Source organism: Pipistrellus kuhlii, unplaced genomic scaffold, assembly GCF_014108245.1.
Source record: "Pipistrellus kuhlii isolate mPipKuh1 unplaced genomic scaffold, mPipKuh1.p scaffold_m20_p_22, whole genome shotgun sequence".
NCBI classification, from domain to species: Eukaryota; Metazoa; Chordata; class Mammalia; order Chiroptera; family Vespertilionidae; genus Pipistrellus; species Pipistrellus kuhlii.
In genome coordinates, this window is record NW_023425521.1 from 8279940 (window position 1) to 8305274 (window position 25335).

A 25335-nucleotide genomic window follows, 5' to 3' on the forward strand; every position below is an offset into this window, starting at 1 on the left:
ACCCTCAGCACAGGGCTTATTTCCTTGACCACAGAGCACTTTTCATGCCCAAATGTATTTCCTCCTTCCATGGTGTCAGTATAAGCTGATGGCAGAGGGACCGTGAAGACAAACAGAACAGCTGGCTATTTGGACTTAGACACAGCCTGGATCCCAAACCAGTAGGTGAAATATATTTACCTGTTGTGAAACTAGCATACCTTTGCGCTCAGGAATAAAGTGAATTTATGAGGAACCTTTTATCAGACCGTTAAAGGAATAGCCTAAACCAAAGAATTGTAACTGCCGGGGGTGGTGGTTAATTACACCACACAAGAATTGCCACAAATACTAGTTTTACCCCCTTGGTTGCTTAGTTTGGAAACCACACAGAGCTGTTCAGTTAGGCCTTGCCCTTTACTGCATCCCAAGCAGACACTTGACTCCCATCCAAAGCAAATGTCATGGTTACCTTTATTGACCTAATGTCCGGAAACATAACAGCTGATAGGCTGGTTAAAAGGAACTAGTATTTGGTTGAAGGATTATTGCTGACTTACACTCAAGTAAATGAAGTATAACAGAACTTGGACTAGTTCTGTAATAGACTGAAATCATTAAAACATAGGCAAAATTAAATAAGAAAAGTCTCTTAATATCACCAATGTTATCATTCTTTTTCTCTCTAGCTTCTTTTTACCAGGTTTTTAAAAAATTTTTAATCGTTTTTATTTTTTAATTACAGTTGACTTGGCATATAGTAGTACATTAGTTTCAGTGATTAGACATTATATAACTTAGTAAGTGATCATCCCAATAAATCTTGTACCCATCTGACACCATACATACAAATTATTATTATATTATTGACTATTCCATATGCTGTACTTTACATCCCCATGACTATTCTGTAACAACCAGTTTGCACTTCTTAATCCTTTCACCTTTTTCACCCATTCCCCCAACCCCTCTTCCATCTGCAACCATCAAAATGTTCTCTATATCTATGAGTCTGTTTCTGTTCTGCTTGTTCACTTATTTTGTTTTTTAGATTCAATTGTTCATTATTTCCATTTTATTTCTCATAGTTTTTGTCTTTTTTTCCTTCTTAAAGAAGACTCTTTAACATTTCATGTAATACTGGTTTGGTGGTGATGAGCTCCTTTAGCTTTTTCTTGTCTGGGAAGCTCTTTGTATGTCCTCTAATCTTTATCCCAATTCAGTAGACAGGAGACTAGACAATGAGTTTTCTGTATCACTGTGTACAGATGGCTATATAGACATCTCCATAATTGGAAGAGAGGACTTTACTGTTGGATCAGGTGTGTAAATGAGTTCGGGGTTAAGGAGCAGGATGTGATTAGAATAAAAATCTTCGTTATATCTGTCTAACAGGCCTTTACATAAGAAACCTTCAAAAGTAGGTCGTTGTTTAGCCCACTCTCCTGATCAGTCTGAGTCTTATACTCTTGTGGGCTTTATTTTCCAACAAGAGATCTTTATGTATTGGGTGTGTGTTGGCATTTACTGGCACCAATTTTCGTCGTTGGTGAATTCTAGACAGCTTTTTGGCCATCATTAGGCAGTCTTCTAGCATGTGATCAAATGGCATTAGAATGACAGCACTCTGCAGGGTACTTGTTGCAAAGCCGCCAGAATCGCAAATAGCCAGGCTTTGTTGAAGTTTATAATATGAAGTAGTTACTATTGCTGCAAATAGAAGAATTGTAGACACATATGTCCTCTTTTGAATATCATTTAGTACCTGCCAAGGACTATATTACAGAATACTATTTTGAGGTACTTCCTGCTGAATTAACATATTACTGCACAAATTGTGTGTATGTAGGGGGAGGGGGAGAGCACTGGTATCCAAAAAGTGTTTTACCGCTATCTCTTAAAATCAGCTCATCCGTCCTGTGGCTTTCACTAATTAAAGCCAGGAGAACAATGCACTTCTCACCTCTGAGCATTATTGCTAAATTACTAATTATAAGCTCTTGATTCCTTAGCTCTCTCTAATCCATTTTTAAACTATTATTCTACATTTGGTGGCATGCAGCTTTAATTTTTCCCAAGAATGCCTGTGTTCTAAATATAAAACAAAATTTCTTAGAAATCTTTCTTATGTAATCCTCACTTGCATACCTGTTTTTAAGTATTAACTGTAATACCATAATGTGTAGTATTCATTAACCAAAATAAACTTGAAGTCACGTTAACTTTGCTTTACCTCTGAGGCCAGCTGTCCGGTGGATTTGAGCCTTGGCCAGGAGCCCCTGCACTGTAGAAGGCACACTGGGTGTTGATGGCAGATTGTAGGTTCCAGGAATTTAGGTACACATTACCTTGTGTAATGATAACCTATGGAAACATGCCAATATCCTTGCTAGATTTCTAGTTTGAATGGTTTTCTTAACCTTAAATAAATAAAACTAAAGTTAGGATTGCGCAATATAATCCTATGAAAGTAGAGAGAAAATTATTTGGGGGGAAAAAACAACACACAAAAAAAATTCCCTGAACAAATCCTGGTCGGTGCAGTACTCCTAAAGCGGGGGGGGGGGGGGGGGGGGGGCAATCATTTTCTCGGCCAGATTATTGATTCTGCTGTTATTTTAGAAACTGTGGTCTGTTGGAGTGGAGGTAGGAAGGGGAGAAGATTCACAGAAGATATTTTTATTTTAACTAATTCTGCTTATTCTGCTCATGTAAATTTAACCTCTTGGGTTTGATTCAGTCAGTCTGTATGCCACCTGAGAAGTGTGGCTCTCCAGTTCCCAGTGGAGGGGCCTCTTGGTGTGTGCACGCCTTTTTCCTGGGGTAGGATGCACCAGGTTTGATTCATCAGGTCTAGATCCCCCTGGAAGCTGGGCATGAGCCACATGTGTGAATGGCACCACTTCTTCCCACCGCCTGCGAGATGAGAGTTCTGCGCTGTTTTTATTAACCTCATTCCTGGCCTTTGTTATTAGGTGGTCAATTAGCTTGTGGACCAACTGTTTCTAAAAATGTGAGTCTGAACATTAAGACTTGCATTTCTTTGGAAAACGCAGCATTTCTGAAAACCCTGAGTTGCACTGGCCTTTCCCGGGCCCTGAATCCTAGTGGGCTCCCCTGCCAATCTTCCTGGAGGGGCAGAGGGTGAACGGAAATGAGCAGTCACTTCACTGACAGGTCGGCAGTGAAACCAAGCCCTGGGGCTTTGCTGGTGGGTTCCTCCCGCCACGGGTGAGTCGCCTCCTGGCCTGAGCAGCCCCAAGTACTAGTTAGAAATGGCTGGGTTTTTGCTAGAGGCTGTTTCATTGGCTTTTATGCTGCTTAAACACATCACGCCCCCTGCGTCCATAATTCTCTTTACCAAAGACTTTTTCTAAACAAAGTTATTATAGAACTCGTTTTCGAAAAGATTTTTTTTTAACCTGAAATATAAGGAGTTAATACAAGAGCAGCTAACAGTTCGCTAAGTTTAGAATACCCTGTATTAGAGAATGAAACTGCCAGCAACCCACCTTTTACTTATTTTTTATTTTTATTTTTTAAATATATTTTATTGATTTTTTACAGAGAGGAAGGGAGAGAGATAGAGAGCCAGAAACGTCGATGAGAGAAACATCAACCAGCTGCCTCTTGCACACCCCCTACCGGGGATGTGCCCGCAACCAAGGTACATGCCCTTGACCGGAATCGAACCTGGGACCTTTCAGTCTGCAGATCAACTCTCTATCCACTGAGCCAAACCGGTTTCGGCCCAGCAACCCACCTTTTAATCACCTGTGTGAGTTACTTAGGCATTGCTTCCACGTCTTTGCAGTGAAGGCAAAGTGGGTGGTGCATCTTAAGAACTGGTGTAGCTGCTTTAGAATCAGAACATGGAACATGGGGACACAGCCCGGCAATGGCATTGGTTTTCCCGGGAGGGAGACTCTTGTTGAAGTCCTGGCTGAGCAGGCCTGCAGGGAGGACTGCTTTACCGCTCTCCCAGCCCAAGTGAAATAAGCCATTTGACCAGCAGCCACTTCCCCAGCATCTTCTGCCCCGAACTGCCAGCCCTCTAGTCATCAGTCTGGGTGTTTCCTAGAATTACCCAGCGGTGGCCTTGTGTGAGATGATGTGGGTCAGGCTTCTGTGAGGACCCGCCAGCTAACGGGTGTCCAGTTCTAGGCCACTGCCATTCTTATCTTCTGCTGTGTTACTGTGCCTGCTTCTTAGAAGTCACCAGGAAGATGCATTTCACTAGTTTGAAAAATGAGTCAGATTCCAGGTAGTCAGCCTGCCGCAGGTCTGCAGCATCAGCGTTTTCTCTCCGCTTGCAGGCACTCCGGAAACCAGTGTGTATAACTGCAGGGCCCATTGCCATTTCATCCGTCGTCGGAGAGAAACGGGAGCGCGTGCCTGGGTGCAGGGAATGTGCAAGCTCATTACCGGGAAGCATGTGTTTAGATGTTCAGATACACGTAGCTCTCAGCTCTGCTCAGTGTTGCAAAAGACATAGAGAAGCCAAATTCATATTAGTTTTAGCAACTTATTGAAAGCAGGTGTATGTAGGCTTAAAAAAAAAAAAAATGCCAGGGGCGAAGAGCCGAACATTTTGTCATACTGGTTTGCCTTCTGAGAGAATGACAATGGTCACAATGGCTCCTGGCCATTCTAATCGAAACAGCAGAAAGCCTTCAAAGAAGAGAAAAATCTGCCGGTTGTGAGAGGTTTGTGATGTCACGGTGGATGTTGTGATTAACTGTCAGAACTCTCAGTTGCCAAATTCAGCGTCTAGCCCAAGTTGGTATTTTTGAGAGTTTTAAAAGACTGTGCTAGTTAGGTGATTAGTGTTTTATTTCAGTTCACCAACCAACCATAGACAATTGCTCTTCCTGTGGTTTCCCGGCAGCTCAGACAGGCAGCTGGCTATTGTTTCCACGCCAGCCGTGAAGCAGCACTGATATATTTTGTTTAATATTAGCCCTTTTAATAAGCGATAAGGTGTACTTGGGGGCATTCAGTTCGTTGTAATGGTACTGTAGGCTTTGAAACAGCAACAAACTCTCCTGTTCTTGGAAGCCCACTGTCTTGCCAGGAGACCTCTGTGTTTCTTAGCTTTGGCTCCTTGTTCAGTGGATATTAATGATCCACGGTGGTTGAGTTGCCTCGTGTCCTGATATGGAAAGACCTTCACCTGGGATTTAGGAGCTTGCCGAAGCTCCTTTAAATTCTAGCCTCTCTTCCACCTGCTAACTTGTCCATCTCCTTCTATCTTATGAAAAATTCATTGCTGCTTATGTGATCCTATTATAGAAAATTTAAAAAACAGAGGAGAAAAAACTATGGCAACCATCGTGCAATATTTTCTTTGTCTTTTTTCCCTATATATATTTTCATTTGCTGTGTGTGTGTGTGTGTGTGTGTGTGTGGACTGTATGGGTGTGAGTGACAGAAACCTAGTTCCAACAAGCTTGAGCAAAGAGGGGAATTCATTGTGAGGACTGGGTGTCTCTGAGCCTAAGGACAGGGACCTGGCGAGGCCTGAGGATTGGTGCGAGTGGGCCGCACCTTCCCAGCCTTTCAGCTGTCTTTCTCTCCGGCTTCTTTCTCTGTTTCTGCCTTTGTCTTTCTCTCTCATCCAGTTGTTTTCCACGTGGAGGAAAACATATTCGAAGAAATCTCCCAAGTTTAATTTCTTTCCCCTTCATCTATCCCAGAGAGTTCAACCCAATTCTTGTGATCACAAGACCTAGCATGCAAAATGGCAGTTTCTGGGGTAACCGTTTGGGGTGAGGGGGGCTCAGCAGGGATTTCTGTCTCTTGGCCCCCAGGTATGCTTGGGTCTTTTCTTTTCGTTTATTCAGTTCCCCACCTGCCCCTACCACCATAATCCTGCCATCCCTTGTCAAGCTGCAAACCCATCCCCTTCCCCATGGGAGGCAGCCCTTGGTCTTGTTCAGCTGCAGCCTCGTGGTCTTTGTAGGCCCTACAATGTAGGGCCACTGTCCTCCAGGCCAGGCGCTCCAGGCAACGAGCACTCCTCTGTTTCAGGTGTGAGCAGGTCCCGGTGAAGTTTGTCCTCTTCGATCCCCTGTGGCCTAAAATAATTTTAACTGCACCACCAGTTGGTGTGCAGAGCCTCTTGATTCCTCTGAGGCTTGTTTTTCTAACCAATCTTAACTAAAACGGATTTCCGAGTTCCAAAGGTGGAAATTGAAGCAGATCCTTCCTCCTCGGGTGTAAGGCTTTACCCAGAGAACAGGCTCAGCAGGGCCATGAGGCTTGCTGTGGTTTCTCCCATCCCAGGTGAGTGGCTCTGGACAATACAGGGGGACTCTCCCCCTCCAGGCCAGGCACACAGGAGATGAGGTGAGCTCCAGATTATGGCAGTGGAGTCGCCTCCTGGAAAAGAAATGCAGGGACTGGAGGGTTTGTCCTGCCACCGCAGACTGTCCCGGAGAGAGCCACTTGGCTTTCCCTTTTAAGGAATTAACTGGGCAACATCCTGGCTCTTAACCAAGAATGACCAGGTATTTGAGGGTCAGACTCCCATGCACAGGAGGGTAATCCCTGAGCTTTTAGAGTTAGTGCTAAAAGCCAGCCATATTTTTAAAATAACATTTGTGCCAAAATTCAAACCCAGTATAAGCAAGTTGGCCTGTTTTTAAATCAATAGCTACAGAAACCAGTTAATGTGCAAGACAATATAGAGACAAAAGAAGAGACAAGCTCATTACAAGATGGCATTGCTGAATGGGCCCATATCTCAAAAGCATGTTCCTAGGAAACCTTCCAGCTATCACCTGCACATCACACACACACACACACACACACACACACACTGCTCCCATGGAATCTGTGTGATGACGGTACAATTTCTAGCAAAGCTAGAGGATAGGCAGACAAATAAAGAGTCTATCCAGTATAATTATAACCATAGTGTATTTTAAATTTTTTATTCAGCCCAGCCAGTATGGCTCAGTGGTTGAGCATCAACCCATTCCTGGTCAGGGCTTACAGGCTCCATATCTAGTAGGTATTCTCATTTTTTAAACAGAGGAAGGAGAAGGATAGAGAGAAACATCAATGAGAGAGAAACATCGATCAGCTGCTTCCTGCACACCCCTACTGGGGATGTGCCACAACCAAGGTACAACATGCCCTGGACTGGAATCGAACCTGGGACCCTTCAGTTTACAGGCCAACGTTCTATCCAACTAGCCAAACCGGCTAGGATGTATTCTCATTATTGATTTTTTTTTTCTCCCTCTATCTGAAATCAAAAATGTATTTTAAAAGTTTAGATTCCTTATTTTTTATGTAATAATGATTATAAGCATTTTTCTATAGTGTAGCTTTTTCCACATGCTGTTTTAATGATTATGTAATGCTTCATTGTGTGTCATAATTTATTTCAGCCATGTAGATATTATTGGCAATTCAGACCTTTCTAGTTTTTTTGTATTTATAAAATGGGATATAATGAGTATCATTGTGCACAGAGCTTCTTCCATATCTGGAATTATTTCTTCACGATATAGACATGGGATTATAGGACCAAAAATATGATCATGTTTATACTTTCCAGAAAGACTGCACTAACAATTTTCATCACTACCAACAAGTGAATTTCACTACCTTTGGCTAGTTCCTTTAAAATTTTTTAAAAATTTATTGAGCATAAAATGTGCATTTTTATTTAAACTGTATTTTGAGTATAAGTGAGAAGTAATTTGGGTTATGTTTTTTATGCATTTTTAATAACATATCTCTTTTGAAATCTTGGTGTTTTATTACTATCAATATATAAACTCATAGAATGGGAGCTGTTTTCCTTACTTTGCTTTAAACATTTCCACATAATTCTTTGCCCTTTAAAATTTCCTAAGTGTGTATGGGTGTGTGTGGGTGTGTTGGAATTCTTCTTTATCATGGAGTCTTGGAAGATAGCTGAGTTTTAGAAAGTGAAATATAACTAAGAGAAGGAAGTCAGTTAGAAAGCTGAGCGTACTCTCTACCTCAGGGATTGTTTCAAAATCCCTGTCCTTGTCACATTAAGTCATAAGCCAGTCCCTCTGTAGGAAAGACTGTCACTCAGAATAGGGGCCCTGGTCCTGGTCCTGACTCAGCTGTTGTCCAGCCAGGTGCCTTTGGTGGGAACTACCCTCTCCATCCTCAGCTTCCTCAGGTCTAGCTGGTGGGTTTAGGAACTTTTGGGGGCGGAGGTCTCTGTGGTTCGTGCCCCAGGTGAAGAATCATGTTGACCAGGAAGGTTCTTCTCCATCTCATTGCAGATTTTTGGAAGTCCCAGCACAGTGACGCTTCCTGAAACCTTGTTGTTTGTGTCAACCCTGGATGGAAGTTTGCACGCTGTCAGCAAGAGCACAGGCTCGATCAAATGGACTTTAAAAGAAGGTAATTTGGATTTGGTCCTTGGGTGACATGGACATGTGCTCTGCTGCCCCCAAAGAAACGTATTCCAGAAAAAGAGAAAAGCAGTTATATGTTACTTAATAAAATAAAACAACGCCATCTTGTAATGGAGTCAAGGAGAGGATAGGGCTCAAAGGTATGTTTACAGCTTAGATTATCTGATAAGTACATCATTTGAAGAGACACTGGTGGGCTATGTGTTTTTTGTTGTTTTGCTTTGTTTTGTTTTTTGCTTCTGTCCATATTTCTTGTTTAAAGGGCTTTAGGCTTCTATTAATAGTTCTGGCTTGATCTTTACAGAACACATGCTGCATTAAATTTTTTTGTTACGTTCTAATAATTAAAATCTTGTAATCATAATTACAAGAAGGTATCTTCTCTAACCGCAAATGACTCATTTGCTTTTATAGAGGCTGGAATAATTGAGGGCTGTAAGATTTGACATTCATCCAAGTTGGCCACTTGATAGGCTCTCTACATGGAGGGAAGTAAAAGACAGACCTGATTCTCCTTTCGTAACCTACCACAGTTATGGTCTTGTCTTCCTGGTGATAGTGGAGTCCTACAGCTGGGAAACTGTATTCAATTTCCCAAGTAATCTTCCCCGGCAAAGCCATGCAAATCCCAGGATTTGCTGCTTTCCGTGTCATCTCTATTATTCTGTCCAGTAATGATCCTCACTTGGGCCCAGACGAGGCCCTGACCAGTGTGTTCCGTCACTAATCCGTGACTCATTATTGTTATGAGCACAGCAAGTGTTTTTCCTTCCTTAATCAAATGTCCCCAAATAGTACTTCAGATGGGAAAGCAGGGGCCTGTGTCAGAGGACACACGTCATCCTGTCAGTGTAGCAGCAAGCCTCGTTACCATCCACAGAGGATGGCAGCTGAGGCACCACGGACTGTCCTGCAGCACCTGGCGGGTCCTGCTTGGATCAGCAGGAGCTCTAAGCAGCAGAAAGGACCAGCTCTCAGGAGTCAGTGGCCACAAGAAGATGGGAGAGCTGGGTTTTGGCATTGCATTGCAGGATGTTATCTGTACCGTTTCTCATTCCTGTGTAAGCATTTTACTGCTTAAAAAAGAAAAAGAAAAATCAGAGTTGTTGATTTTTCACAATTTCTGATTTTGCCCAAAGATGAAAATCAACAAGGTGCAGTGATCAGCATTTTTACTCTTGTGTTAAGGCTGGTCCCTTAGTTGCAGTATTCCCAGACAGGAGGACATTATTGCCCTAAGGACACTTCATTCTTCCGCTTTGCTTTTTCCTGTATGCATTGTTTTAAATTGGCCTTCTCCAGGTCTTACTTTCCAGAAGCAACCTCATCCATATCGGGCACAACGGGGTCCTGTCTTGTTTGTTATTTAGTCAAACATAAGAATCAATCTGTTCTCTCCAGTAGTTTAGAGCTTAAAGAATTTGCTTCTGCCCCCAGAGCACATATCCATGTCACCCAAATTTTTACTTAATTTAACTTGTGTTTATAGGACCTAGTCTGTGAGAGATACTCTAAGGGCCCAGAGAAGAAAAAGACAGTGCTTGCCCTCAGGGAGCCCACAGTCTGGCAGGGAGAACTTCCTCATAGAGCACCGGTGACCGCCTCACTGAGGTCCCAGGAACTGCTGGAGGGAGGGGGCCAGGAAGGGCTTCATGAAGCTGGGATGTTGGAGCTGAACCTTGGTGGGTAGATGGGATTTCAGTCTGGAGAAGTGAGGCCTGGGAAGGAGAGAAGGAGGGAGCACGGCTAGGCAGAGCAGAGAGGAGGTAAAAGGCACTTACAGGAAGAATTAGAGAAATGTGATTAAGATCTGATAATCTCCATATTCAGTATATTCTAAGTCTCATTGTTTTTCTTTGAATAAACTGGCTTATTTTAGTGAAATTTAGCCTTATCTGTCAATAGCCTCGATATATTGTATATTTCTTTACAAAGATTACAGGTGATAATATGGAGACCCTGAGCTTTCAGTTCAGTTGTATTTTTTTTTTTTTTTTCAGAGAAGAAGGCAGAGGAGAGGGAAAGAGATGAGAGAGAATCAGTGATGAGAGAGAATCGTTGATCTGCTGCCTCCTGCATGACCCCCAGTTGGGATTGAGCCCACAACCCGGGCATGTGCCCTTGACCGTTTGAAGCTCCATCCACTAAGCCAAACGAGCTAGGGCCAATTTTAACTTGCAGTTATAACCAGAGATTTCAACATTGGTATTTGCAAACCATTAACAAGTAAATAGATTATAAATGTTCTAGGCCCTGAGGATGTAAGTGAAGGAAACATAAAGCTTTTATTCTATGGGGAAACAGATAAGGAAATAAATGACATTCCAGTGCTCTGGAGAAAAATAAGGAAATAAATGACATTCAAGAGCTCTGGAGTAGGGGGCGCCAGGCTGCTGGGGTTGGGGTGGAAAGGGCTGCAAGTTTGAACAGGGTCAGCCCCACTGAGAAAGAGCTCAAGGAAGGAAGGACCAAGGATCCTCAAGTTCAAGGAACCCAACCATGCTGTCACCTGGTCTTTGACTTCTCATCTGAAGAACTGAGAAATAACACCAGGCTACGGTATTTTGTTACGGCAGCCCAGCCAAGCTGACTAGAACACCCAGCCTCTGCCGTACAGCATCAGCAGGTGCTGTGCTGAGATTGAACTGATGGGAGGAAGCGAGAGACCAGGCAGGGGCTACTTCCCCAGTCCAGCCAAGGAAGGCTGTGGGCTTGGGCCTGCACAGTCGTGGGCAGTCAAAGTCAAGTGGAAAAGCCTTGCTGATGCAAACAGATACCTTTAATGCATCCCACTGGGGTTCTGCAGAATATACTAGTGTACCTGCTACTCCATTTCATGGTTTCCCAACTGTTTACTTGTTTCAGAGGCCAACAAGCTGGGGGTGTTTTTTTTTTCTTTCCACAGAGTGGTTTTGGCAGGTGTTGTGTTCCTCACACAAACACGTGTTGCTGTTCCCAGAAAGGGAGATTTCTTACACCATCGTGGCAGGCTGCACCTAGTGCGGAAAAAGAGTTTTGTTTTCCAACACCGAGTTGAGTTCTGACACTGTGCATGATCTGTGCTCTTTCTAAGCTGTGATTTTTGTAACAGTAGTAACCTGCTGTCTGTCTCTGAAATATCACCACTGAAGATGGTTGAGTATGTTTTATTTCTGCACTTTCTGCCCAAATGCAAACAGAGAATATTGCCCTCATGCTTTCTGTTGGATTAGTTTTACGAAGCTCGCTTCGGCCTGCTGAGGTCCAAAGGACTCTCTCTGGTATTGCCAGCTTCTGGTTTAGGGCTTCTTGCACTTAATTTGAAATGTTATGCTACGTGTGGTGGCTATTAGTTAATGATGATTTTTGACACTCAGATCTTCATCAAATTGCACTTAACTCTTTAGCAACCCTGCTCCCAACCCCTTCATGGCACGGAGGACTGGATCTAATTTAGAACCACACTTTACTAATTGTAAAAATATGCTAACTGTGCAACATGGCTGCTTTCCCAACCAGATGGGCCCGGACTCCTGACATGTCCCTTGAATGGTTCATATTGGGGATTCTTATGAAGGAGGGAACAGAACTAAACTGGTTACTTGAAATTTGAAGAAAATCTTCCCACATGAGTTTCTCTTTCTTAGCGTGTGCCTCTTGCTATGGATTCTCCCGGTGCGTACAGCACGGCCCTCCCAGGCTGGGAAATAGAGTGATGCTCTGCTACTCAGTCACCGAGACCTGTCACGCAGGCTGAAGAAGTGTCTCCAAAATCTGACTCCCCATCCCCATCCTCCTTGCCAGTGCTTAGCCAGGCTCCCCATTCATTTCCCCGATTAGTGCGACAGCTTCCTGACTGGTCCCTGCACCTGTCTTATCCTCCCGTTCACCCATCACGCTGCTGTCACACATGCCCCCTGGAAAGACTGATTGACCACACCACACCGCCGCTAAAATACTCTTGGTGTTTGCTGTTAGCAGTACTACTCCAGGTGTGGTCTGCCCTCCTGTGTTACCTGTCCACGAGGAGAGAAGTACAGAGAGAGAGAAGCATCACCCATGGTGTGATCCTCCACTGATTAGTTTGGGGAGCACTGGCTCACAGAGTCAAGGCTACACTCCTCGGTATGCATGCAAGGCCCTTCGAATCTGCTCTTGCCCACCTCTCCAGCCTCAACTCCCTATTTTCCCCCAGGGTTGCCCCTTGTTCCAGCCACAACTCCTCTCCAGGCCTCGGAGACACTGGGCCTTTGCTTCTGCCCCCTCCTCTCCAGCAGCCTGCACTGCTGGGCAGCTCCTATTCGTTCCAGGTTACCTCCTTGTTTCCTCAGGGTGAGCCCCTTCCTCAGGTGGCTGTTGGAGGCACTTCCTGCTGGCGGGGTGAATTTTTGTTACCTTTGTCTTCCTGCTGAATTTCTAACTCCTTGAAGGTGGGGTCTCTAGACACCCAGGGATGCTCAGTGAATGTCGGGGGCACCTGATGCCCACTCGAGTTCCAGAATCCTCCTGACTAGATGTCCTTTAGGAGCCCTGACAAACAGATGAGACTTGCCTCTGCCTCCTCAGGAGACTCACTTGCCACTCGTGCCACCGTCACCTTAGTTTCCAGGGCCAGTTTCTGATCTGAGTTTCACATGGCTTTGTGGCTTTTGCAGGAGGCTTTCTGTCCTCGGTTAGCTGTGTGCCTCTGGAAGTGTCCGACTTCTGCCCGCAGAGGTGTGAGGGAAACGTGAGAAGGGAAGTTGTGGGAAAGGTTGACATTTTGTTAATCGTCCTAATCTCTCTTCTCCTAAGAACCTTCCTAGGCTTCAGATAGGCATCGCCACCTTCCTACTTTATCTGCAAAGCATAAGAAAAGTGTTTCTTTGTACTCCATCGTCTTGGAGGACTGAAAATTAAGTTTCACAAGAAGGGACATGAGAGAGCCTGTTTCTGCTTTTGAGGATCTTGGAAATGTGTTTTCTATATTTTACTCTTTGTCATGCAAGATTCTAACCATAAGCAGACATAGAGATGATTATATAATGAACGCTCAGGTACCCGTCACTCAGCTTCAGCCGTCACCAGCTGGTGTCCAGTCTCAAATGTGCCCGCGCACAGCCTCCCTCACGCTCGGGACCAGCTTCAGAGCCACACACTCCCGTTGTGGCGATGTCTCTCAGCCCACGGCCACCGCACATAGCATTGATTTCAACCGCACTGGGCAGTCTTTGCTGCCTTACTTGGTATGTATCAGAGCACAGTTGTAAATGTTGAAGTGCATGAATAAAATCCGCCCCCCCCTTTTTTTTTTGCTGTGCCTTAGTTATTTATTTTTTTGTTCATCTTGGGATACCGTGTGAGGTTTGATGGCACTCCCATCACTCAAGAATGAATTCTGTGAAGTTAGGACATGCTGAGAGGCATCTGGTTGTAAGTCATTGCCTTATCCTCCCCCTTTAATTTTCTTTACAACTGATTGTACTGTTCATTGTGTGTTTTTAGGTCTGACTGACTTCTGCCAAGGTGAATAAGAGCCTAGTAGAAGTCAGCTGCCTTTCGTATGGGCAGGTTTTTAGGTTATTTTGGTATCTCCCCATGATTGTTTTCGTCACGTATGACATTTGGTGACTTGCAGAGGTTACCTGTAAGAAAACCTGTTACGTCCTCTTCCAGTTCTGATGAGATTGGATTTTTAGGCACTTTGGGTGACTATTTTAAAGTGTTCTCCTCATGCAAGCTGAATTTTGAGAAACTTTTTGAGACTTTCTTCCCCACAGTTTGGATCTAACAACTGAATGGGAGTGAAGGGTGTAGACTCCGGAAGTGCTTTCCTCTGGAGGGAGCACTGAGCTGCCACCGGGGAGTAGTCCCTAATCATCTCACCTGAGCACGAGAAACATATTTGGGAGACTTGAGTTTTGAGTTAAGGGAGGGTGAATGACCTTGGTTCTATCAATAATTTTCATAAGGAAACAGTGTTAGTACCTTAAGCATTTTCTTGAGGAAGTGGCCTTTGTCTACTGCAGTCAGACTAGCTGATCTAGTTTTACTGTTGGCTAGGATTAAAATGGTGTGCCCTCTACCTCATTCCTTTCTTTCACTCCACTTTTCTGATTGGGACTAAGTTTTGTTGGCCTTTCCTCCCTCCTTTTCGGTTCCTGACCATCCCTCCTTTCCCCGCCGGGGCCCACCCTGGCCATCTGACTGGGGTTATTGAGTCGTCTTCCTCATTACACTTTCTGGTTCCTTCTTTTTCTCATTCGCTTAGTGCCCTGTCTAACCTTTTTTCAGAGGACTGTATCACATCTCTGTTTTTCTCAGAAGCTTCCCGTCAGTTCCTAGGCAGTGCCCGCCACGCCACATCACATCACGGAGTCTGACGCTTTCTCCCCCACGGTCTCGCTGCCTGCTGTCCAACCTGATTTGCATTCAGGAGGAACACTTCACACTTGCCAAGCCTGTGTCCTCATTCCCACAAAGCGGTGATCGTTCTTCTCTCTTGTCTTGTCCGCCGCAGCCGCCGGGCCAGCCCTCTTCATGGCACGGTTCTCCCTGAGTGCACAGCCTTCCCGAGTTCTCTCACCTGGTGATCTGTGACTCCTATGGCACATGCCACGTGTTCCAGCCATTTATTGTATGCTTGGTTTCGTGTGTACCAGCTTTCCAAGCTCTTTTTCCCGCATGGCATGAACCAGGGAACCAAGCTGATGGTAGATGTCTGATGTGTTTATGGGACGTGTGTACTAATAGTGGGATAGGAGGGGAAAATGAGGCTCTTGAATATTGGGGCTGGGGGAGGTTTGCAGGGAGCACAAAGCAGATGGGAACTTCATTTGTGGTCTTTGGTGCTTCATAAGGGCCAGCTCAGAACATCTCCAGTCCCCGCTAAAAGCGCACTTAGAAGGGGCTGGTTTGGAGACTTTCCAGCTGGTCCTGGCATCTTAGTTGTACCTGGAGAAGTCTTGCAGTCAGAGAAGCTGGTTTTAAGCACCCGTGTGTAGGGGTCAGTAGGTGGTTGTGCTTTAGAAAGAAGAGTGAGGTCAACGGGTGCTCATCTAGATTCTGCCAGAGAAGAGGGTGTTCCGGAAATATCAGCTCATCTGGGGAAGAGGAGGCAGTGATCTTGGAAGGTACTTTGAGCTCCAGTCAAATGGGCAGCCTGTTCTTGTGGCTTCTATAATCAAAGGGCATTATTCCTTCCTACATGGGAGAAAGTCTGCCTGGAGCTACCTCCAGAGAGAGGCCGTCAGTCCCGATTGCTCCGGTTTAAAACAATTATTTAAATTTTGGTTGACTTTATTAGAGACTTTTTTCTGTTTTGCCAACTTTCCACTCCCATGTTTCCCCATCATTGATGCTACTCTCTCTCTCCCTTTCCTTTCCTCTCTGAAATCATTAAAAACATATTTTTAAAAAAATAACACTAGAAATACACAAATGTCCACCAACAGGTAAAGCAAATTGTGAGTACTCCTTCCGCCATAATAAAAGAACAAAGTCTGAGGCACACAACAATAAGAATGAATTGCAAAAATGTGGTGCAGGAAGAAAGAAGGCAGACACAAGAGAGACCCTACTACATAAATTCCATTCATAAACTTTTAGAACAAACATACCAATCTGTCAGTGGTTAGATGGGGTGTGGGAGTCAGGGAAATTGCACCTAAATGGGTGTGAGAAATGTTCGGGAGGATGAAAATGATCTATATCTTGATTGTAAGGATGGTTACATGCATGTGTATGTTTTTCAAGACTCATTGAATTGTGCGTGTAAAGTGGATGCATTAGGAGAGAAAGGAGAGCACATGCTAAAGAGAATGAGCTCAGTCTGTGGTCAGAGGGGAGGCAGTAGGCAGCCAGGAGGACTTGGCGATCCTTGGAGATGGGATACTGCTTGAGGGCCTAGATAGATGAGTGTGACATGTCTATGGATGTGAAGGTGAAACCTTTGCCCGGAGATGCGAAGGGAAGTAGCGTTGGACACACGTGGAGGGAAAAGGGTGGGGAGTTTCAGAGAGCCCCGGGAGGCCCAGCGTGTGGAGGGAAGGGGGCCTTGAGCCCAGGAGTGAAGGTTTGAGGCGCCAGCTGTGAGGAACAGGCAGCAGAGGCCAACCGGGAAGTAGATAGACTTATCGCCTGTGACATGGGGCCCCGCTGGCCACAGATGTATAATGGTCTCTCCAAGAGCGTGGAGCTTTCTTCATCAGTGCTCAGAGCCTGGGGGAGGAGTGGGGCTGCTTGGTAGATTCTGGGTTGAAGGCTGAGAGAGTGTAGCTGCTGCATCATTAGATGTAATCACAGTGGCTATCCAGGCTGGGCAGGAATAGGAATTGGAAGGAAACTAATAAACATATTGAGCCCTTCCTGTGTGCCAGGCACTGTTTTAGGTTTTTGGGATATAGCAGATAATAAAAGATGAATCCTAGCCCTCACAAAGTTTATAATAGAGTTAGACATTAAGTAAAATGAATAAAATATACTACTATACTTCAGAGGCGGTGTCACGGAGAAAAACAGGGAAGAGGGCGGGGCATCCTGGGGGGTGGGAGGTGGACAAGGAAGATCTCTCTGAGATGGTGACATTTGATCAAAGACCTAGGATTGAGGAACAGCAAATGCAAAGGCCTGAGGCAGGGGCCTGCTGGACAATATTCGAGGAACACAGGGAGGCCAGCCCTTCTTTGGAAATAAAAATATTTAACTGTTTACCCTTTCGAACCTGGACAAAGGGAAGAGGTGAACATCTATTTTGACTCATTTCCGTCTCAAGCTAAAAAGGAGGATTAGACTAGCACAAACAGGAGCAAGAGTGTTCCATAATCTCACCAGGTTTCTCTGAGTATAAAGGTGGCGCCTTTTCAAGCCTGACCCGCCAGGGAATCAGAGTCCAATGGCTGCCCCCAGGGCAGCACTGAGCAATTTCGGTTTTTTGTTTCTTCCTGTGTTAATCCAAGAGACAAATCCCTAATTTCAGGTTTTTAGCCATTGTCTTTCCTCTTCTGATATTTTTACCTTTGTCTGATACCCTCCTTTCCCCTGGAATAATACCCATTTTTATACTTGTGAAGTAAACCCACCCCACCCCCCTTTTTTTCCTTCTGAAAGTAAAACAGCTTTCATCCTTATCGGTCTCCCTATAGATAGAGTGGCTTATTTGGTAGCAGTATTTGTTTATACTCGTATAGTTAGGCCAGGTTTCTTTTCTCATGGCTCTTTTTAAAAACACAAGAATCTTGCCTGATACCAGTTCTCATTATTAAATAAAAACAATCACCTTTTCATGTTGGGCTTTCTGCTTTTATTTTCTTCGTTTTCCCAATATTTTTTATCTTTAATCTTTTACTTTATGGAAAATTTCAAGCATATGTAGAGAGAATGGCAACATGCCTGCCCCTTGTCACTTTCATCTTTAAACAGTTACTGACAAGCTGCCATTTTTTTAATCTGTTCCCCATACAGTGTTTTTTTTCTGTAGTATTTTAAAACAGATCTCAAATTCAAAATTTTTTTATTTTATTTACTCTTTTCAATTTTCTTTTTTTAAGAAAGCACCCTTCTGTGAGCGCCGTCTTAATAGTTGTGCCAATATGTGGCCCTGAGCCCTGCAGGTGTTTATTCCGGGGACCTTATTTTACTGCGCGGATGGGAAAGCTAAGGTGGCCAGAAGGTCCCCCTACTGGAGTGCGTCCCCTCCTGAGCCTAGGAAAACAGCATGGTTCTCACACAATGGTGTCCTTGTCCTACCGATCCTTTCCTGGCTCCTGCCAGTGACAGCCTGTGTCGCAACTGGTGCCTTTGTGCAGGACCTGGGACCCGAGGCCTCCGTGTCAGGTGGCCAGTGGACAAGCTCTTGGGAAGCCAGGGAAACCTTCCCCTGAAGACGAGTCCCTGAGATGCTGTACCACAAAGACAGGCTTAGGAATAGGAATCACAAACCCCTTGCCTCCAAGTCTTGTTTCTGGCGACTTGTTAGAACTCGGCAGTCTCTTCCTGTGGAACAAACCAGCGAGATGCCCTCTGGTTCCGCCGTGCGGCTCCGTGTTTTTTGTATGCAGCATTCCTGCCTTTCCCGGCTTGCCTGGCTGCAGGGCTGTTGCAGTAACCCGGCTGTAAACTGCACGGTGAGGGTTCAGTGGGTGAGAGCTGTGGGTCTTGATTTCCTGCCTCTTGCATCAGTCTGTCGTACCGAGAGGTGATTAGTGGAACAGCAAACATGCGCTTACTGGCTGGAAGTATCTCCAGTTTCCTGTCGTGTGTTTGGTTTAATGAATTGTTTGTTTGCTGCCCACAGACCACATGTGGTGTGTGTGCCTCTGTTGTTGTGAGCACCGTAGGCCTTCATGTGGGAGCTGAGCTCCTAAGGCAAAGTCAACATTTGATAAGGCTTGTCCGAGCTTTCCTTTGACAATCCCCACCGACAGGGAGAAATGGACAGCTGCCTGTCACCCTAGGCAGAGCCGGGAGCCTGGAGCTCTGTGTCCACAGTCACATCACAGTGTTTGCCGTCCTCGCCCCCAGCTTTGAAGTCGTGGCTGGCGTGGCTGTACAGCCATGGGGTTTTAGATGCTGGAGATACTGTGCCATCTCCTGCCTGTGGGTGTTAGCTCTGTCGCAACACCCCTGTGTCAGCGTTCTCTCACCCCACCACCATCCCGCCCAGGAATCCGGAGCGTCCTCTGGACTTGTGCCCGGAGAATCTAGGCAAGGGGAAATGCTGCTGCTTTGACAACTACAGATAGAACATTGAGAGAAAACTTTCCCCCCAATTTAAAAAGTAATGCCTACCTTTGTACAAATTTGAGGAAATAGAGAAAAGGTGGGGAAGTCACTTTATATTTTCAACAGAGCTAACTCACAATTAGCATTCTTTGCCTCTGCATCTAGTTTTATCGATGTGCATGGAAGATGTTTTGAGCTGCGTTAATACTCTATATACAGTGTTACCTGCTCTCCTGACCAGAAGAGTGTAACGATTTGCACACATTTTAAGTTTTTGTAAGTGCTTTTAGGAGCCCTATTTTTCTTCCAGGTGGGCATTTCATAATTCAACCATGTTCTTGAATAGTTGAATAATTTGCAATGCTACTGTGAGCATCTTTGTACAGAAAGCATTTTCTATATTCTGTGTTATTTTTATACTACACTTTATAGAACTGGGATTAATGGGTCAAAGAGAATCACGAGAATGAACACTTGAAGGCTCTAAGATTGCCATACTGCTGCTCCAAAAGGGTGTACCCATTTCCCATCCAGCCAGATTCTCATCAACAGCAAAGCTCATTCTTAAGCCACAGGTTTGCTTTTCTGAATGGGAGTATCTGGTCCCACTCCAAGCATTTGGCAAGGCGATGATTTTGGTTTTAAAAGCCCTTGATGTGTCAGACAGTGACACTGACCCACTGTCCACTGAGGGCTGTGACTGGTTCTCCCTTCGCTGTCCCTCCCCCAAGTCACCTGCACGCTTCTTGAGAGCAGTTCCGTTCTGCTGTCAGTTCTCTCTCCAATCTCAGGGGCAATCATAAGAGCTTACATTTGTGTCTTTGTGTGCTTTTTCTGAAATGCCTTTATGCACGTTATCTCATGTAAACAAACCTGAGTTGTCGGTACAACTTGTGAATTGGCCCTGGGAACTCTTCAGGAGTCTTGACATCTCGGAGTCTGTCTGATGGTGCCTTTGTTGTTGTTCTCTCACACAGATCCAGTTCTGCAGGTTCCAACACACGTCGAAGAGTAAGTTTTCCGATTTGCTTCAGTACTTTCCTTTAACGCATTTTCTGTATTATTCAGTATTTATGAAGCCAATTGCTGGGAGTACATGTGCACAAATTTAAGATATAAGAAAATGATAGAGACATAGAAAGTCTTACAGGTGCTATGACAGAAGCCTGTGTCGGGGAGAGGGTAGGCAGTTCCTTTGGGAGGGAATGAGTGGCATTATGGGGGAAGGGGGGAATGGTATTTAAAAAGGCTTATTTGAGATAGAGCTTAAGTTGAGGTTTGAACTTAAGTTTCCAAAGTCCTCAGGGAGGCTTAAGGGTTTAGATCTCTCCCTCTTACTGTGTCAAGCAGGGAGGGGAAATGAGGGTGACCTGCTGCTGGAGGTGTGTGCTAGAATAAAGGTGGGACAGCACCTGCAGGAGCCTCCGGTGACTCCTCCGGGCTTCTGTGTGACCAGGCATAGCCCTTCCGCAGGTTAACTTGGCCAGAGACCACCTCACAGCCGCTTCATGGGAAGCTACCAGCCGAGAGACCTTTATCCATGTCCTTGGCGGGTTCTTACTGATTGTCAGGCTCTCAAAGTCTGCTTTTATTGCCTGTGGTTTAAAAATAAGTGTCTGTTGAACACTAAAGGCAGATTTGTTTTACCTGTTTACGTACCCTGCCACACTATTAAGTACTAATGTAGTTGTCGGAGTTATTGACTTGCAAGCTGAAAATCAGACTCGCTGGGTCCTTTTTACTTATTTTACCTTCATCCAGAGGGCTTTGACCCAGTGATGATTTACTCCTCTATGATAATTTATAATTTTCCCGTTGCAGGTGCCTTTTTTCCTACTCAAGTACAGCATGCACCCACCAGAGTGATATTTTGTTTGTTGCTAAAGTGGACAGGCAGTGGGTAGAATTAGCTTTCACACACACACACACACACACACACCCCACTTTCCCCCTCCCCTGGTCATGGCTCTCGTGGCTTTGGTATTTTGTTTTGTGCTCTGAGCGGTAATCTGTCATTGATACTATTGCTTCATTTCTAGGCCAGCCTTCCTCCCGGATCCCAACGATGGCAGCCTATATACACTTGGGGGCAAGCATAATGAAGGCCTAACGGTGAGTGTGTTTAGCTTCTTTGTACTCCAGAGGTTCTAGACCAGCCATCTCCCACTTTTGCTCATTGAGATCACCTGAGAGTTGATTCTGATTCAGGTGGTCTGGAGCGGGGCCTGGGCATCAATATGTTTTTACAGCTTTTAAATGGAAGCCAGATTTCAGAAATATTAATCTAGATGAGCAGGGCCCAGCCAACACATTGGAAGGGTACAATGCTCCCTTCGGTAATAGGGTTCACTCCAGCATTATTGGTATGGAGAGCAGGGTACTTTGAAACACTGCCTATCTCCCATGTGGGGGGCGCATGGTATCCCCATCTCCATTTGAGAATCTAGATGGCAGATTGTTTTCCATACACACAATTGTAAACCTACTTTTGCCCCACCCTGTATAAATAACTTTTATGGATTACTTTAGAAAGACAGACAACCCAATAGAAAAATGGCAAAAGAAGAGATCTTAATGGTCAATAAACATATGAAAAGGTACTCAGCTTCATTAGTCATTAGGGAAATGTAAACAAAAACCACAGCTGGTGTGGCTCAGTGGTTGAGAGGCAAGAAGGGAGTCTCAGAGTGCTGTGAAGGCTCTGCGCCTCCTGCGTGCTGGTTACAAGGGCATGTTCATGTTGCAAATGTCTCTGAGCCCTACATGTCCCTGAGCTTTCTGATTGTGAGTTCTGCTTCAGTGGAAAGTTTAAAAAGGCGAAAGATTTATGCGATCTGAAGAGAAACCAGATCATTTTCAGGGGAAAATTTAAAAAGCCTCTAATGTGCAGCCAGATTGAGAACCATTGGTCTAGACTGTAGGTGGCTTATGAGCCTTAATTTGGACATTTTAAAATTATTTGATGAATACCTGGGACTGAAATAGGTGGGAGAAGGGCAGGCGTTGTGTAGCTAGAGGTCTGTGTGTTTCACCTTCGACATTTCTCTCCACATCACTAGAGCCTCCATTGCTGAAGCGCTTTGTTAGCCAGAAACCGGGTCCAGTGACTTGTACACGTTGTCTCATCTGAACCTCTAAGCGGCCCTCTGGGATGTCAGTGTTGCCCTCATACTCGAGGAGTGGGAACTCTGCCTGGGGTGGGGGTGAAGGAACATGCCAAGTCCACAGCTTCCCGTTGGACTGGAGACCTGAGAGCTCTCGAACTTCCAAAGGATGCTCTGACCTCCGCCCCACATGAGGCCTTCCTGTGTTGTGGGTTAGCGGCGCCAGGAGCAGCATGTCGCCGGCTCGGGCCCTGAGTCGGGAGGCTCAGCAGAGAGCACAGGACTCGGGCTGGAAGCCTTGCAGTGACTTTCTGATTCTCAGAAACATCTGGCAGAAGCCCAGTCATTACAGCCGCTCTGTGGCATTTTTCCTTTTCCAAGGCTTAGCTTAAACCTTGGGATGTTGGGAAAGTCCAAGTGATTAATTATTTAAAGTTCTGTTTATTGAAGCAAGAGAGAAATCTTTTGTGGAGAAAAAGGTGGCAGCATAGTGGAGGCAGTTATCTATAGAACGGTTTCAAAAACACAGAATGTTCCAAAAATAAAGCACACTGAAACAAACCTTCACCAAAGGCCTCCTCAGATGTCAGCTGGAGGCTCGGCGGAATCGGTTTTATGATGAAATGCAGCTGAAACAATGTGGATTCCTCTGAGTTTCTTTTCCTGGCACTTACCTCGACTTCCTTTTAATACCAAAAGGTCCGGCTTGTCTTCAGTTCCTCCGTAGGGAATTATTTACTGAAGAAAACATCAAAACTTCTCTTCCACTTCAGGCTCCTATGTTGCACACGTAATGACGACTTCTTTTTCTCGAAGCTCCTTCTGGGCATGGAGATTGCTGCTCTTAGAACTAATCTCATGGCCCACTCTCACTCTCATGGCATGCTACTAAGTCTTAGCTGGCTCTGGGCCAGTTTTCCAAGACGGGCGAATTCTTCCTTAGAATTTCAGAGATTGTGTAACTCTCCATATTTGTGTGAGTCTTTTCAGAAAAAGGTCTGTGTCGCCCCCAGGAATGCCCTGGAAAAGACTTTGGGGGGTCCGTGGAGTAAAGGAGTTCGTGTTTCTGGGGCCAGGCACCTGGGAGCCGAGGGCTTGTCCAAAATGGATCTGGAAGCATAGGGCACCCCTGCTCCTTGGTCTCCAATTAGGAAAACGCCCATCTGCCATCAACAGTGTGCCTCTCTTTTTAGCAGAATTGGGTAACAAACAGAGTATACTGTGAAAATTGTAGAAATTGCATAAGACTTGGTTAACTTATTTTTCTTTTTTTTTTTTTTTTTTTTTAAAGAAACTTCCCTTTACCATCCCAGAGTTGGTACAGGCATCGCCATGCCGAAGTTCAGATGGGATTCTCTACATGGGTAAGAGTTCCTGGTTCCCGCGCTGAAACTTTGAGCTCTTTGGAAATGAGCCAGGAGCTGGGCAGGTGGCATCGCTGAGAGAGAGGTGCAGTCCCCTCGCCAGCCCTTCTGGGAAAGCTCTTTCCTGCCTGGGTTGGGCTTGTTCGCGCCTGGATCAGCTGAACAATTAAGGAAGGGCTCCCCCACTTGGGAACAGACTCCACGCCATTAATATGGTTACTCATTTAACAAGCTTTTAGCTGCGTGTTGACCTACCCCTGCGATTTAAAGATTGCAACATACCCAGAAGCAACTGGTCGAAATTTTAAGTGAATATAATGGTGTGAGCCAAGAAAGGGAGCCAGGTTCTTGTCTATTCATTATGGGACTGTCTCAGTATTTCCTGCTATCTTAATATTGGCTAAAAACCGGGCTTAACATCCACAGGGGCCACATCTCCCAAAGCATCGGATCACCTGCTTTTCTTTACCACGTCGCTGCCAGGATGTCAATAAAAATGCATTTGTAACACAAAGGAGAGCTGTATTTATCTTGAAATCATAGTCGTAATAATACCCTGTATTTATACACCAGTTTCTGGAGGAACTGAAAGTGCTCAGTGCCTATTCATGCCTGGGGGTGGGGAGCCTGTGTGTGTATTTCTGAGCCCAATAGTAAGTTTGTGCTAGGGACTCCGGCTCTGGCTTCCTTCCACACCTTCAGAGCGAGGACCTCCCCCCAGCGAGGGAATTGGGGAAGTGGCCAGCCCAGGCTTTCTCTCCTCTGCGCCACGCCCAGGCCCCTCTGAGCGCCTTCTGGCCATCGTACAATGGTTTCTATTTGGCCTTCCAGCGATTCGTCACTTAGGCTGCACTTAGGATATTGCGGTCCCATCCCCTTTGGGTGGTGCCTCTTAAGTGAGTTCTTCACGCACATTTAGTGTGGCAGTTGTCCTCTCCATCCATGGGAGTGGTGCTGGGTTATGGAGACTGCAGTGGTCCTCGAAGTAACCAGAGAGGCCCGGCCACAGCTGTTGGGTGATGTTTTCACTCTGTCTTCAGACCTTTTTCACATTGCAATTTGTTGCTGAGAACAGAAAGTTAGGACCCGTGGACACGTGTCACACATGTGGACTTGGCATTGATGCCACTTCTGTTAGAGCTAAGCACGGCCTTAGCAAATTTGAATACCCGGGGCTCTCCCTGGCAGCTCAGCCCTGCTTCTGAGAGTCCCTCGAAGTAGGAAGCTTGGCCAGTAAGTAAGTTAGGAAGAGATGCACACACATCATAGTGTATGTGTCGACCTTCAGATGGGAGGCCCATGCTATGGACTCACCACTCCCATGATGCTCTGGTGCGTGTACTGTAGATGCACATCTCTGAGTTTTCCTAAGAGTTGGTTGGCTATGCTGCCCGCCTGATCATATCTTTGAATCAGCTGACCGAGGTGAGAGGTATAGCCCGTGGCTGGGAATCACTTCCTGGCTGGGACAGGGGCTGAGACAACTGATGTCATTAGCACCAGGTTGCAACCAGCTCCACTGCCCCGTGACAGGCACCAGCTGATCAGAGTCAGAAACAGTCGCTCTAGATCCTCTTGCACGTGAGCGCCTCAGTAGGGAGGTTGAGATACGGGGATGACGGTTAGCAGCGCACTGAGCCCGGGGGTGCACTTCAGGATTTATATAGATCCTCCTAGTCTGTAGGGAAAACCTTGCCCTTTCCAGGCCAGACTTGTAGTATTTAAGGCCACCAATCACAGCAGGACGATATGAGTTACTAGGTTCAGAGAAATTTTTATACTTGATTAGGTTACTCCGTT

At 45.4% G+C, this 25335-nt stretch overlaps 1 protein-coding gene across 6 annotated transcripts in view; it reads left to right on the forward strand.

The window, feature by feature from the left end:
• ERN1 (endoplasmic reticulum to nucleus signaling 1) overlaps positions 1-25335 on the forward strand; it is a 61024-nt gene that overhangs the window by 15105 nt on the left and 20584 nt on the right. For 2 of the 6 annotated variants that reach the window (XM_036451071.2, XM_036451072.2), the window contains exons 2-6: positions 8253-8373; positions 9183-9448; positions 20045-20078; positions 21107-21179; positions 23463-23535. In XM_036451071.2, coding sequence (XP_036306964.1) covers positions 8357-8373; positions 9183-9448; positions 20045-20078; positions 21107-21179; positions 23463-23535 — 463 coding nt within the window. In that variant the 5' untranslated portion in view covers positions 8253-8356. Of the gene's footprint in view, positions 1-6634; positions 6828-8252; positions 8374-9182; positions 9449-12177; positions 14831-20044; positions 20079-21106; positions 21180-23462; positions 23536-25335 lie in introns of those variants that run through there. The other 4 variants (XM_045586314.1, XM_036451075.2, XM_036451076.2 and 1 more) reach the window with 4 other exon arrangements.